Source organism: Centrocercus urophasianus, unplaced genomic scaffold, assembly GCF_019232065.1.
Source record: "Centrocercus urophasianus isolate 14NV4802_14NV808 unplaced genomic scaffold, USGS_Curo_1.0 seq_19, whole genome shotgun sequence".
NCBI classification, from domain to species: Eukaryota; Metazoa; Chordata; class Aves; order Galliformes; family Phasianidae; genus Centrocercus; species Centrocercus urophasianus.
This window is the reverse complement of record NW_024884744.1, coordinates 11144584-11159379: the sequence shown is the minus strand read 5'-3', so window position 1 is coordinate 11159379 and position 14796 is coordinate 11144584. Positions and strand designations below refer to the sequence as shown.

At 38.9% G+C, this 14796-nt stretch overlaps 1 protein-coding gene across 2 annotated transcripts in view; it reads left to right on the top strand.

The window, feature by feature from the left end:
* The window catches only part of ACAP2 (ArfGAP with coiled-coil, ankyrin repeat and PH domains 2), a 55967-nt gene extending 43571 nt beyond the window's left edge, over positions 1–12396 (top strand). For both annotated transcript variants that reach the window (XM_042820638.1, XM_042820637.1), the window contains 8 exons: positions 420–514; positions 1919–2106; positions 2926–3018; positions 4238–4425; positions 4781–4890; positions 5871–5981; positions 6241–6302; positions 11483–12396. In XM_042820638.1, the coding sequence (XP_042676572.1) occupies positions 420–514; positions 1919–2106; positions 2926–3018; positions 4238–4425; positions 4781–4890; positions 5871–5981; positions 6241–6302; positions 11483–11586 (951 nt within the window). In that variant the 3' untranslated portion in view covers positions 11587–12396. The remainder of the gene's footprint in view (positions 1–419; positions 515–1918; positions 2107–2925; positions 3019–4237; positions 4426–4780; positions 4891–5870; positions 5982–6240; positions 6303–11482) is intronic.
* The last annotated feature ends 2400 nt before the right edge of the window (positions 12397–14796 follow it).

Below are 14796 nucleotides of genomic sequence, written 5' to 3'. Positions count from 1 at the left end.
AGGAGCAAGCAATCTTTCCACTCTTGTCTTGGACAAGATGGATCAGAATGGAGTGAATTGTGTCTTGCCAGATGGCATAAGAGGAACTAACAGCAAAGCTGCTGGAAAGTAATGCTTTTGAGGCCCACAGCTGTCATTGTGATTGCAGGAAAACAAGATTCTTTATATTCATTTTCTTAATCCTGTTTTGGAAGGGAATTGGACTTAACAAAACAACAGTTATTGTAATCTTACACTGTTTAGTCCCTTTGTTTGCTGATATTTCTTTATCATGAAATAAACCCATGCATATTTTTCTAAGGGAACTCACAAAACTTAGTGAAAATACTGAGATTTAAAAATACTCTATGATAAAACTACTAAATAAGTAGATAAAGCCATTTGCAATTGTATTTGAATGTATTTATTTTTCTTCATAGCTTATGTGTGAATTAGGAAATGATGTTATAAATAGAATATATGAAGCAAAGTTGGAAAAAGTGGGAGTAAAGAAGCCTCAGCCTGGAAGCCAAAGGTAGTAATGTGCTTCACTTTCATTTGTTCATCCTTTCATTATAGCTATAAATTATATTAAATTAAACAACTTGTGTCATCATTTAATACCAATGCAACTGAACTTCCCCTTCTCAGTATCTGATATTTTTCATTTCCTGAGTCTTTCTTTGAATGACGCCAACTCCAGTGGTCTAATAGCTGTGCTTATTTCCTTTGTCTCGTTTCTTTCTTCTGCCTCCAGCCTGAAAAAGGTGCTGTCACTTAACTGTGTTTAACACTTTCCTCTTCTTTTCTCCATATAAGCAGTCTATTCCTCCTGCTTCTCATGGGTATTCCTATTGTTAGTCTCCTTTGGCTTCTATAACGCACTTCTTTTTCTGATCTCACTTCCTCCTTCTGATGACAACCCTGTAGCATCCTGCTCTGCCACATCAGTGTGGGCAGGTTGGTTTTGTTTCTTGTTTGCTTTGCACCATCTCAGCCAGCTCTTGTGTAAGGTGCCCCGAAAGGAACCTGTGGTTCTGACTTTTGTTTGCAGTGGCTTTGTGCTTTTATTTCTGTTCCCTAATCCCCTGGCGTGCTCTTTTCTCTCTCTTACTGCTGTCTACAATTTCTGTTTGTTAATGTGTTTGAAGATATTTCCTAACATTTTGTTCCCCCATAAAGTGTAAGTCTTTTAAAACGTTTTGGTGGCTTTCCAATTCTGTGCTGCTTGCTGTCAGAATTTCATGCAGTAGAAAACTGTGATTCCTAAGGTACTGACAATTTGGTGATGTTGTAATGTCATTAATACTGTAGGAGATTTGCTAGATATTCCTTCTAGTGATAACTGCTGTTCAGCGATTTCAGTAGCAGCACTTTAAAAGCTCTTTCATCATTTTGTCCCAGCTGGATTGTCACCTGAACATGATACTGGGCTTCAAGGAAAAAAATGCATAGCATGCATTCTGCAGCTGGTGGCTGTGTCTACCTGAGGCTTTCATTTTTGATCTCTCATGCAGTCTTGGTGTTCCTTTAACAAATGTTTTTAATGAAGAATCTAAATATGTGTGATATTAGTTGGTTATTGGCAATATAGAAAATGTGCCTAAGGGATTTATATCAAGAGTTATGTACAGTAACTAATGTCTTTCTTCTACCTTGTAAAGCATCTACCTGACAGAAAATGTACCTATACAATCATAGCATTTTCTTTTAACTTCCTAAAGTTTTCATAAGTTTCATTCTTTTTAGGCTTATACAAAACTTCATCAAGAATCCAGAGAGAGCTGGGTAATGTGCTCTTCATCATTCTGAAAATGTCATTGAGTGTCCTATGTGCAGTGCCAAAGTGCAGTTTGATTACTGGCATTAGTATGAAGTGGATGTTCTTGTAGAAAAGATAATCTGAGCTTGCTAACTCCAGGCATTTTGTATATGGCAGACAAGAGAAGGAGGCGTACATCAAAGCAAAATACGTGGAAAGAAAATTTGTAGAAAAGCAGCCTGCAGCAGCAGTGTCTCCACTTGAGTCCAGAACAAAAGTTTTACCTCAGAGTCAGGAAGAGAAAAGGCACAGTGCTCCTGAAAAATCCCTTTTGGCAGTAGAGCAAGGTGTGGCATCTCCAAGAGGTATCTACACATTTCTCTCCTTAGCTACCTTACACGTGTTCTTTTTAAAGTATTTTTAAAGCTTTTTGTATCTGCTGATTTCCTGCCCCAAGCAGAGTAGTCCTGTCAGTGGGTTGTAGCCTAGTTCAGAGGTACAGGGAAGAAAGGGCTTGTTGAGGAATGTGCATTTCTTAGGTGGGCAGTTTGTGGACTGGGGATGCTTACATTCAGAAACATATTAACCACCTTCTTTCCTCCGTATTTTCATCCTTAATTCTTCCAATAATGTTCTCTCCTGCCCTGTTCCTTCCTTACTGCCTGCTTTGTGCTTTGCTAACTTGCATGTCCCAGCGGTTGCTGTAAGTAGCGACGAGGCGAGGCGGGAGTCTCTGTTCTGTCCTGATGAACTAGATTCACTCTTCTCCTACTTTGATACCTCCTCAAAGCTACGTAGTAGTAAGTACTACAGCAGTGGCATGTTCAGTATTTGCACTAGTGATCCATTGTGTGTTGTGGCCATCTCCCTGCCTTTAATCCATTGTCTCCGGGCTACTGCATTGCTTAGTGTTTTCATGAAATAATTTAAGCTTTTTTACTTATCCTGATTTTCCACCTTTATGGTAATCTTTGATACTATTGTTACGAATTTTACAGTTGAAGTGTGTGACTTCAGATTTATTTTGGTAGGTTTGTGAGAAAGATAATGAATAAGTACCTGTTAACGGGAAGGAAAAAAAATAATTCAGGACCAAGTATAAGAGCTTGCTTTATTATCATGGTGTCTGTGAAGAGTAGGTAACTTGTAATCTGCATAGTAATGTTAATTTCTCCCCAAAACAGTAAGAAGCAGTGACAGTGGGATCCAGCAGAGTGTTGATGACAGCAGAGAACACCTTGCCTCTACTATATCAGCTAACAGCTTGTATGAACCAGGTGTGTTTGGCTTTGTGTTTCAAGACAAAGATTTAATCTTTTTTTTGCCAGCGCATTCCATCAAAGGGTTTAGTACTTAATGGTAAAGTTCATGTGTCTTCTATCCCAGTATGCTGAAACATTTTAATAAGGGTAATAGTTGCTTGGGTTGTCTTTCTTTCTTCCATGCTTGGTAGCAAGAATGTCATAGAATCCTCCTAAATAAGTTCAGAGAATTTTTTAGTTTGTGATATTGAGCCAGAACTTCTTTTTAGCAGAATGGAACACTGCTTCATCTTGACACAGAGATGTCTCCAGAGGGATGCACTACTCGTTTCATGAAGAGTTATGATGTTAGAGATGGAATTCCTGTTAAGTCACAGATTATAAGCTTTGTGTGTTACTTCAACATTCTTGCTTAATTTTTGTTTTCTACTTACATGGAAGTGATCATACCTTCAAACATTAATCCACATATCTAAAGCTTTTATAAACTGATAAAATTATCTATTATCAGTATCCTGGGCTGATAGAGTATAGCTTGTTAAAGCATTTAATTACAAAGCAAGCTTATACTTCTGCATCATAGCACACTTCTGAGGTACGTTTCAAGTACAGTAGTTCACAGCTGTGGTTTGTAGGCAGGCAGTATGTGCCTTAGATCTTCTGACTGCATTGTAGAAGCAGTTACGAAGTAACTCATGAAAGCTTATGTATAAAATGTCTTCCCACACTTTACTGTGTGTAACTGTTGTTGAGATAAAAGGATTTGGTTTACTTCAAAGGATTACAGCCCCAGCAAGTAATTTATATGTAAGAATGATATGTTTAAATGAAAACTCTCAGAACAATATTAGCCTTGTTATATTCAGCTGTATTAAACTGTTGTGGATAGATATATTTGTATGACTACGTCTCAGCAGGAAATTAGTTTAATTCATATCTTGTTTGAGACCAGCCAAGCTTCTTATAATTATTATTTTTTCTTTTAGCAATTACATGGGATAGGTAGGTTGAAGGATATTCACAAATGCCAGTAACATGAAGAGGTTTTCTGGGCAGAATTCTGAAGTGTCCATGCTCGAGTGCTGGAATAAGCTAAAGGCATGTGTGAAGATGTCTGGTAGAATGGGGCACCAATGCAGACCTTTCTGTGAAGTCTGATCCACCTTATGCCAAAGATGTACCTTGCAGAAACAGGGATTACAAACAAGCTTTTTCTTTTAAAAACTTCTTTCAGAAGGAGAAAAGCAAGAATCTTCCGTGTTCTATGACTCCAGACAGCTTAATCCAGGATTGCATCTTTATCAAGCTGCCTTTGAGAAGAATCTTCCAGATATGGCAGAAGCATTGGCCCATGGAGCTGAAGTAAATTGGGTCAATATGGAAGAAAACAAAGCAACTCCACTCATTCAGGCAGTGCGAGGGGTATGTGATCTACAGCAGAGTGATGTGGGAGGAGGGGAGGGAGAATAATAGGGACATTTCTGTCACTGCTTCTTTCCAACTACTTGCTTTGCTCATGAATGATAATGTGATCCTGAAATCATCTTTACAGAGTTCTTTCAAAGTTATTTCTGAACTATTTTTCCCCGGTATTATGGTTGGTTACTGTTGTGTTGTTGTTTTTCTTGGTTGTTACACAACCTGGTAGTGTGCAGTAGTGATACGGAAGCAATCCCTTTAGTTTCCTTTACCATAACAGTGGTAACAAGGCAGGATGGTTTTCACTCTGATTCTGGAGATCTGGTGCTAATTTGTTTCTTTTGCTCTTCTTCCATAGGGTTCACTGGTTACTTGTGAATTCCTGCTGCAGAATGGTGCCAATGTGAACATCAGGGACATGAAAGGAAGAGGACCCCTACACCACGCCACAGTTCTAGGACACACGGGGTACCTCACTGTTCCAGAATTTGACAGTAGTCACTGGTTACTGCCTTTATTAATGCAAAGCTTCTTCACTTGCCCCACATTCAAACATTTTAATTTATTTCAGATCATAGAGTTTTTTCCTTTAAACTTTTGTGATGAGAGCACTTAAAACATTATTTCCCCACTCATCTCCTAGCAGAACACATGCCTGTAAACACTTCAGTCCGTGTTGGAAAAATGTATTTGATAATACTTTTGAAACAATGTGGGTGAAGATTCATGAAATGCAAGGAAGAGAAATAGTGGTGAGTGTGGACCAGAGCTGTTTCTGGTTCATCTCACACAGGTATTTCATGTTGAAATGAAATGTACTACGTCACATTTTGAATCTTGGAATCAGGGCTTTAAACTGCAGCCTTGAATTCAAATGAGGACATAATCTGTTTTGTGGCACCCGTCCTCTTTGCATACATGAATTCTGAATAGAGTGAAGTTGACAGCTTGAGAGAGTTTAAGGTCTAAGCTTAGCCATCATGCCCTGCTTGTGTAGGTGATCTACGTACACGTGTGCATACGTACAGGCATGTAGATGAAAAATGAGGACAGCTTCTACTTGGTAAAACATGCATCTGTGCCTACGGATTCTGTACTGTATTAATTTATCCTGCTCAGTGTTTCTCTTCTATCATAGCAAAAGGGATGAAGTTTTATGATTCTATAACCTCGGATGACACAGGAAGGAAAAGGATTACCTTCTGAAGGGTTCAACTCATAGCTGCATTAGCATGATTTGGCAGTTTGAATACTGTCCAGAACTTTTCAGAAAGCTAGCTAAAAGCTTTGCTTAACTATCTGTTAATATCTTATTATAGGTGAACAGTGGTATTCGAGAGGCTTTTGGTGATTTAAGTAAAATACATTGCATCCTGCTTGGTTTTGTATATTAGCTTTTTTTCCTTTATTGTGATGGAAATTAATTATTGAATTATATCTCTAAACAGGCAAGTGTGTTTATTCCTAAAACGAGGAGCAAACCAGCATGCTACTGATGAAGATGGGAAAGATCCACTGAGTATAGCTGTAGAGGCTGCAAATGCAGATATTGTAACATTGTAAGTTCTGTGTTCTAATTAGGTGTCTGTGCTTTTCATACTGCTTCTATTTTAAAATACATGTTATATCAAAATTACATGTCAAAATACATGTTATGTCAAATATACATAAAAACAGGGAGAGCAAAATAAAGCTGAGTGCACTGGACGTAGGTGACCTTGCTATGAGGTTCAAGGGCACGCTGTAGGTCTTGGAACAGCAGCCTTTTTGCACTGCTTTCAAAGTGACATTGTTCTTTTTCTGTTTCCCACATCGCAGGTTGCGTTTAGCAAGGATGAATGAAGAAATGCGTGAATCAGAAGGGCTCTATGGACAGCCAGGTCAATACTCTACTAATAACCATACTGAGATGCAGTACAAGAAATGTATTCAGGAATTTATCAGTTTACAGCTAGATTCTTAGGGTCTGAAGATAATTTAAGATAACTTCGTACAGTGTTTTTTTTTAGACAGTATTTACACGTTAAAGCTTCATTATGGTGCAGCTTTGTCAGATTAGTTAGGAGACCTAAAATGAGAGCGTTTAAAGCACATAGTTATGGTAGTTTGTTAGTAAACTCTTACCAATCTTTTTTGCTGCTGGTTGTTTGGTTTTCTCCTACTGACATTTCTCTGAAACTGATGTAATGTTAGGATTTATCTGACACTGAGTGGCAGCCTTATAGGCCAGGTTGCTCAGAGACACTTGAGAAGTTCATCTTAGTACAAGATGCCATTCTTCTTCCTTTAGAATGGACTTTTTTTTTTTTCTTAATTTTTTTTTAAGAAAGAAAAATTCTACGCCACTGTAAAAATGTGTATCAAATATTTCAAAATATCTCCAGACAATTCTGAAAGTATTATTTCTTCCTTTTAGAAAATATTTTTAGTTAATATCTTGAACAAGACGGTAATTCTTAATTATGTATTTTTGTATGCATAGTATCTCACCATTCGATTTTTTAAAGAAGTGTATGCATCAGGCATTTGAGTTCACTCATACCAGAAAATAACATTATTTAAGGAGCATGTGCAACTTATTCTCAGGCATCCTGTCCCAGTTTATAATGTGTTCTGATATGACATTTATGCAAGCCATTTCCTCTGTTACAATATGCTTCCATAGGAACCTAATTTATTTTCATGCAAATATCAATAATAAATGTATGATTAATTGTCAGGTTATTCAAGGCAATCATAAAAATATGCTATCCCAGGCAGTAGTGAAAGAAAAACCTTTTTAAGGCTGAGTGCCAGGTAATGTTGGCTCACTGCCCATCAAGCCTTCATATTTGTCACTGATTCATAAGGACTGTGTGCTTTTGCCTCAGTTTGGAGCTGGGATGTACTCAAGGGGCCGTGTTGAGTGTCCAGTGTCCCAGATGGATGGTATCAAATGAACAGAACTTCCATATTTTGTAAAGCTTCTCCTGAAGAATGATTGTGTTACAAATTTATCTTCATGCAAAACTCCTAGGAAATTCAAATTAAAACAATGAAAGTATTGAAGATCACTCGGAGACTTACATGCTCTCTCTGGAGGAGCAACAGATAAATCAGAAATAAGTACTCAATTATGAGCATAATATGGAAGAATCTTCCACCCAAAATGCAGCAGTGAAAGAAAGGATCTATTGCCTGTTTGCTCATGTTGAATTTGAGGCTGTTTTCTGATATAATGTATGCTACTTCACTGCCAGGCTGGAGATAACAACTACTGGAGTAGTTCTGATTTTCCTAGTTCTTGTTTTAAGTGTTAAAAATCATAACTACTGGTTTCAAATAGTGAAATGCATTTGTTTTAGGGGAGGTGATAACTTTGATTCAAAAGTTATGCTTTAGGTCATAAATGAACACTCTGCATCACTTAATTGACATGAAAAAATCTAAAACTGTTATAAAACAGAAAATATCTTTCTGTAGTTTGTACTAAAGCCTAAGTTGGTTCCTAAATATTATAAGGCTTGCTTTGACTGAATTCGTAAGAAATTCATAGAATCATAGAATCATAGAATCACCAAGGTTGGAAAAGACCTAAAAGATCACCCAGTCCAACCGTTCACCTATTCCCAATAGCTCCCACTAAACCATGTCCCTCAACACGACATCCAGCCTTTCCTTGAACACCCCCAGGGTCGGTGACTCCACCACCTCCCTGGGCAGTCCGTTCCAGTGCCTGACCACCCTTTCTGAAAAGTAATACTTCCTCATGTCCAGCCTGAATCTCCCCTGCCGTAGCTTGAAACCAATTCTGTCACATGAAAGTATGAATGTCCACGTCTTTAAACTGAAGATGAGGGGAGTCTGTTTTCCCTCTTATACTGTTTAAAAGTGGTCTAGACAGATTCTTCAAATAAGTAGAGAAAATAAAAAGCTTGGTATATCTTTTATCAAAGATACCTGGGCCTTCTTAACAGTTACAGTAGAACCTGGAGACTGCAGCCAATGCAATCTGCACCAGACATTTTTTGTGTAGACAATCTCTGATAAGTGTAAAGGGGCAAGATTGATCATGGAAAGTGGAGCCAGCACAAGGCATAAAGCTTTATGCCAGCACAAATCATAAAGCTTGCCCCGAATTAGAGGGAGGGTAGCATTAGAGTAGCTGTTATAACTCTGACCAGGAGCTGTACAGGCAGTGTCCCGGCCAGAAGATCTGACTGTCTCTGGATTCAGCATTTCTTTACTTGCTGAAGTCTCCTAGAAAGCTGAATAAGTATTTGAGTGTTCTAAATGTTAACGTCTGCTAGCCTGCTAGGATTGTGAAACTGTGCAAGTGTGAGCACAAAGCCCCTCTCTGCTGTTAGAATAGAGTAGTTCAGTTGGAAGGGACCTTCCAGAATCATCTAGTGGAATTGTTCTGATGGATGTTCTCCTTGCTTGGCCATAGACAAAGCAGGTCTTTTTCACTGCACAGACATGCTTAAGTATTTGCGCTACGCTTATTTTAGAACTCCTCTTTTCCTAAATTGTGTTTCTAAAAGATAAGGATTTTCGAGGCAGTTGTACATTTGCTGGGAGATATGTATATATGGGATATACGTATCTCATATATGGGATATGCATATGATATGTGGGAGGGTAAACATCAATGCAAGAGTTTGTCATCACAGCGAAGCAGGCTGCGTATTCCTCTGCTTCAGTAATGCAACTGAAAAGCAATTACTAACGTAGCTGATAGTGCCAGCGTTTCTGATTTTAATATACTTGGCTGGTTTGAGCTACGTAGGAAACTCTGTGTTGCTTTGCAAGGTATGGTTGGTCTTCCAGAATAATATTCCTGGAGTGGGAACTAGCTGAAATGAGCCAAATGAGCTTGGCTCATTTCTGGTGGTGGAAGCCATACACACCATCGTACTGATTCTCGTATGATACTTGAGTGCTCATCTTCTGGTGCTGCAGTATGTCTGCTAACTATTTGATATTAGAACTGCTACTCTTTCTTCCTGTCTTTTCTTGAATGTATCATGTGTGCCTTTTAATTTATTCTGGTGTTAAATGGTAAAGCAGTGTTTCAGTATTTTTGTACATAAAATCTGCACTTTAGTGAAAACATTGCTTGGAAAGAGGATTTCCAGAATTAAACTTTAAAGTAAGATTTTAAAAGAATAAGGTTTACAGCATTAAATATTTTAATGCAGCATACGAACTAAAGGGGCACTTTATTTTACTCTATTTTTGTATGTAATAGTTTTGTTATGTAATATAGTAAAAATCAGAGCCACAACGATTCTTACAAAAATAGCTTTTTTCTTTCAAGTTTATTTAAGAGAACTAAATATGGCAACTTGAACTGCAGTAGTAGTTCACAAATGGAACCCGTGTCTGTATTAAAAGTCTCATTTCTTGCATCATACTAGTTTGATTCTGATTTGTGCTCCTCAAACCTAGTCTTGGGATGGATCTTGCAACTTCTTCCGTTCTGTGCTTATTCTCCATTGCAAGCAGTTACCAGAAACTTGTGGTAAAGTGTTGTGTGCCTGTTTCATCTCTAGAACGTACTTGAAACTAAACCTGAAAACCAAAAGAGATTTCACTAGAATGAAAGCTTCCTAGCAGAGTAGTGCAGAATTTCTTTGTCCCTTAAAGCCTGCACAGAATTGTCACTACTACACTTCTGTATGACCCCACGTACCGTGTGAAGTATCTGCAGAAGGTCAGTTATCGCTTCTGAGAGCGTTTTCAAGTGAATGCAGCCTCATCTCCAATATTTGAAATGTAGAATGGTTCTGATACTGGAAACGTGCACTAAAAAGATGGAAAACAGAGCAGTGTAACTTCTCGCACAATAAACCCTTTCTAAAACTGTCCTTTTGAAAGGAGAGGTGGAATTGTGATTTGTGTGCAGTCCTGCTGCTGGGGGAGGGGAGGGGAGGGGAAAAGGAGGGGCTGAGAATCGCATTCAACCTACGTGATAACAGATGTTGTTAGGTTGATTTCTTTGTCATGTTTTAATCAAGTCGTCAGCAGGGAGCAGTGATGCTGGGATCTTGTCCCATGCGGCCATCTGCTGTGGGAAGACAGGAAAATCTGGATGGCTGAATATTTCCTGCCTGGGCTGAATGCTTTGGGCATGTAGTTCCCTTTGAAGTCAGTGGGGTGTGGTTAATGTTTTAAAACTCAAGCAGAACTCAAGGCCTAAAACGTTGCAGCAGATGGAAAACAAGCCACTTCAAAATGGTAGAAGAATGACCTGGCAATGACTCAAGAAGTAATTTCTCTTGAATGTGATTTTCCAGTTTGGAGAGAGATGGGGAGACAGAGCAGGTGCAAATCACTGCCTTGCCTTACTCTGGAATAGAGCTGTTCTTGTTGTCAGGTTGTTCTTAAACATAAAGGGTGAAGATAAGAAACACTGGAAAATGTTTAAGGAAGGTATAGTTACTCTTAGAGATAAGAGTTATCTGTTATCTGTTATATCACACCAGTTATCTGGTGTGATATAATAGATGTCCAATGATGCAGTACAAATTTATACTTGCTGAAGTAGTAGTTGAAAAGCTTTTATGAGCAACAACTAATTACTTAGGATTGCTTTTTATGGTATTGCTTGCTAATTGTTTCTTTCATGGGGAGTTCTGTCTGGCTGTTAGACTTCTGGCCTCTGTTTCCCAGCAAAGCTTCATTTATGCTGTAATTCTGACTTCCTGAGCAGAGTCTTGGTTAACACGTCCTGTCAAAAATGACTTTTGTTCTTTGATAGCTAATGAACATTTTTTGTTTTACATTGCTTTAAAATGCTTGCACTTTTCTTTTCTAACTCTGGACTTTCCTCTGTGCGGCTGCCTTTGAGGTACTATTGCAGGTATAGTTTGGCTTTGTTTAATTTGCTTCTACAGAACGTGCATGCAGTGAAACAGTCTCAGAGTTCACATCAGCATCATTCCATCTATAAGCAGTCCTTACCCCATTAATATATGTTTTTACAGTGATTGGAAACATGGTAGGGCATTTGTGTAGTGATGGGTGATGTTTCAAACATTTGTGATAATGAACTGTTTCCTTTCTTCTCTTCTTTTAGGAGATGAAATTTATCAGGACATTTTTCGTGACTTTTCTCAAATGGCATCAAATAATCCAGAGAAGCTAAACCGTTTCCAGCAGTCAGATTCCCAGAAGCCTTAAGTGTCAAGAAGGAAAAGAATCTGCTCCTTACAGTGCAAGTCGTCTTTACGTTAACAGAATGAATTATCTGTGTTTTGTTAGCTTGGATAAAATGACCACTCTAAATGTAGCTGTAGATTGCGGTAGCTGAGGAATTGTATACAAGTTTTTATGTTGTACAGTACATATACCTCAGCAGCTGAAAAATATGTATATTATTAAAAAAAAAAAAGGAATACCTGCTAGCTCAGTATAGAAATAGTACCTGTTAGCAAGTACCACGTTCATCTGTGACTCGTGTGTGAAGTTAGCAGAGCACAGCTGTGTGTGTTGCAGATGGTGACCGAGGGTTCGGATCAGCTTTGCTCGTCGGTATCCTCTGCTGTCACCTGTCTCACTATTGCCATAAAGATGCACCTCTGACAAGAAGGTCTAGGTTGCATTTTCTTGGACTGTTTGGAAGGGAAATCAGGTAATGACTTGCTGAATCGTCCTTCTGCCTGTGGGTCTGTAACGTACAGCATTCTCTTGTTCCTGTGCTGAAGCTGGTTAGAGGCAGGCTGTTAATAACAAGGTGTGGGAGCTTTTCTCTTTTTCAAGCTCTTTGGCAGTGGAAGCTTTAACACCAGGCTGGCCTTTATGCTGGTGACTGCAGGTCAGTCACAGTAGGTGTATATCCCGAAGGACCAAATTTCTAAGAGTAGTTTATGTTTTTCTTTTTTCTTTTTATTTCCCTTTCTAAAATTAAGACTTGCTGTGAAGGAAGTAACTTTTAAATGAGCACTTGGAACCTTTCATGAGGAAAAATAAATGTAATCCTGCTGGACATTATCTGGGTTTTGTCAGTATTTTGATATCTGGACATGAAAATTGAGACGTTAAAGTAAAAAATGGAAAGCTGAAAGTGTTGTGCAGAACAATCATGCAAAGGCTGTTTGTCACCTCTGCTGTTCTCACTGCTAGCCCTAAGCCGTGTGTATAAAACTCCATACTGTAATACAGCCATCCTAAATTCAGGTCAATCAAGCATGGTGTAATATACACGTCTTTGCAGATTTTATTTACGTGTCTAAGCTAACATTTGCAGAAGGAAGTCTAGGAATTTTGCTGCACATTCTTGCAAAGTAACAAATGAGTGCAGTCTGCAGCTGTATTGAAGGCAGCAACACAAACTGCTTGTTTCAGTCAGCTCCACTCTGATGTGCGTGCATAAATGGTGTCTGTAGGTATGTGCTCGTGTGTCAGGTTAGGTAGTGCCTAGATCATCGTCACCTGAAGCCATAAGGCACTCAGTGCAGTTCTTTATGCTGTATTTGCCCCAAGGAAAACTTGAGGAGAATTTTTAGTTACATCCTTGTGTTTCTTGTCGTTCTGTTAGCTGCAGCACTATGCTGGCCTTCTGTATACGTAGGAAAAGAATGGGGTTTTTCCAAGTTGCTTAATAACCAAAATTGGGCAAAGAATTTTTGTAGGTTATGGTAAAGTTAAACTTTTTAGCACGTTAATATTTAACAAAGCTTTTCACATATATATTATTTTGCAGAAAATGTATAGCCATGCATTTAATCTGAATGATTCTTGATGCAAAGTTAATAACATCTGAAAAGTGAGCAGTAAGTTTTCCAAGCAAAAGAATCTTAAAAACGGTTTTTGCTTCATGTGTGGTGTAATTATGTTAGGAAAAGCAGATTCTGTCCACTTCAAGGGTGAGTTTAGTTGAATAATAAGCAACTTAATAGAAATTACTGCTTATAGATGATTCATAACCTTTTAAAATAATTGTCTATGAAATGCTAATGTACTTTCTAATCTGTATTTAACAGCAGTGAATGTTCTGTTAGTAGATTTTAGAGGAAGTTAAATGCCCCATTACAGACGGACCATGTAAGATACAGCTGTGTATGGAGTACACTTTACACATAGATTTCTTTTTTCTAAAGATGTGTGTCCTCTGCTGCCTACAGGACAGGCAGTGTGCAGTGTGATTGCTTGTAAAGCAAAGCTCCCTACAGCTTAGCGGCATAATCTGTCTCACTCCTTGCTGCTGAGCCACCCAATCCACAAGGGTATCTTCCTTCCCAGCCACAAAAATCTGTCAAACTTTGCAGGATAATTTCCTGTCAACAAAAGCTTCTTCCCGTAGCTCTGCAGATCAGTGTGCATTCTGACTCTGGAAAGCAGTATCAGACTGTTCATGCTGATGAGCGAGGAACATAGCTGATCTTTAGGTCAGATGACTCTTTCAGGAGATTGGAAGTTTCAGTGGATCAGGGATTAGGTGCAGCACTTGTGATCCCGCAGCCTTGTTCCCTGATCTTTTTAGGTACACTAGGAAGTCACTTTCAAGGTCAGGTGCAATACATACGTTAAGGTCTTGCTCATCAGCAAAAATGAATGTGTCATTAAGCTGCATGCAGTGCAGTGAGGGTGTCCCAGCAGATGCTGGCAGGCTCAGCACTCCAGGGCCTCTGCCTTGGAGGATTCAGCCCTCAGTAAGAGAAAGCATGATTAATTCCTGTGCTCAGATATGGATTTCCTTGAGTTCTGGATTGAGTGCTGATGTTCTGTTCAGTAATTCTAGGAAACTTTTATTTTTATAACAATATAAATTTGAGCAGAACTTCAGTGGTAGGCAGTAGGGTTCCCCTGCTGGTTAGCACATTGTACCTTATACCAGATAATGGAAAACTTCAGTTCATGTTTCTCCTCTAAGAATGAGCACGTATTCTAATGCATCTTAATTTCAGAAGTATAATTTCCTTATGTTGCATGTGAAGATGGTATCTGTGGTGTCTCCTATTGTTTTCATTGTTCATAAGGTTTCATGTTTTGTTGATGTTGGTACAATGCATGTAAACAAACTTATAAATCCTCTTTCTGCATAATGCTACTGAATGGTATTAGACATACTGGGCTGTGCTCCCTTAACTTCGGGTGAAGGCGGTGGGTTGCAGACATCCTGCCTGCTTCTGCAGGCTGCCCAACTGCAGCCTGAGCGCATTTCGCTTGCTGGTTGGTGTGTTGGAAGCCTTCAGCCTCCTCCCTGTTGGCGCCTAACCCAAGTGCTTGCTGGCATTGGGGTGGGCTCTGCCCCCTCATTTCAGAGGCTTTGTCTTGTAGCCTTCCGGGCTTCATTGCCACGTGTCATCCCTTAGCTGCGTTATAAGGAATCCTGTATTAACGCCGCTTTTTTCACTCCCTGGAGTTGTGTGTTTGATCCATTTATATGCA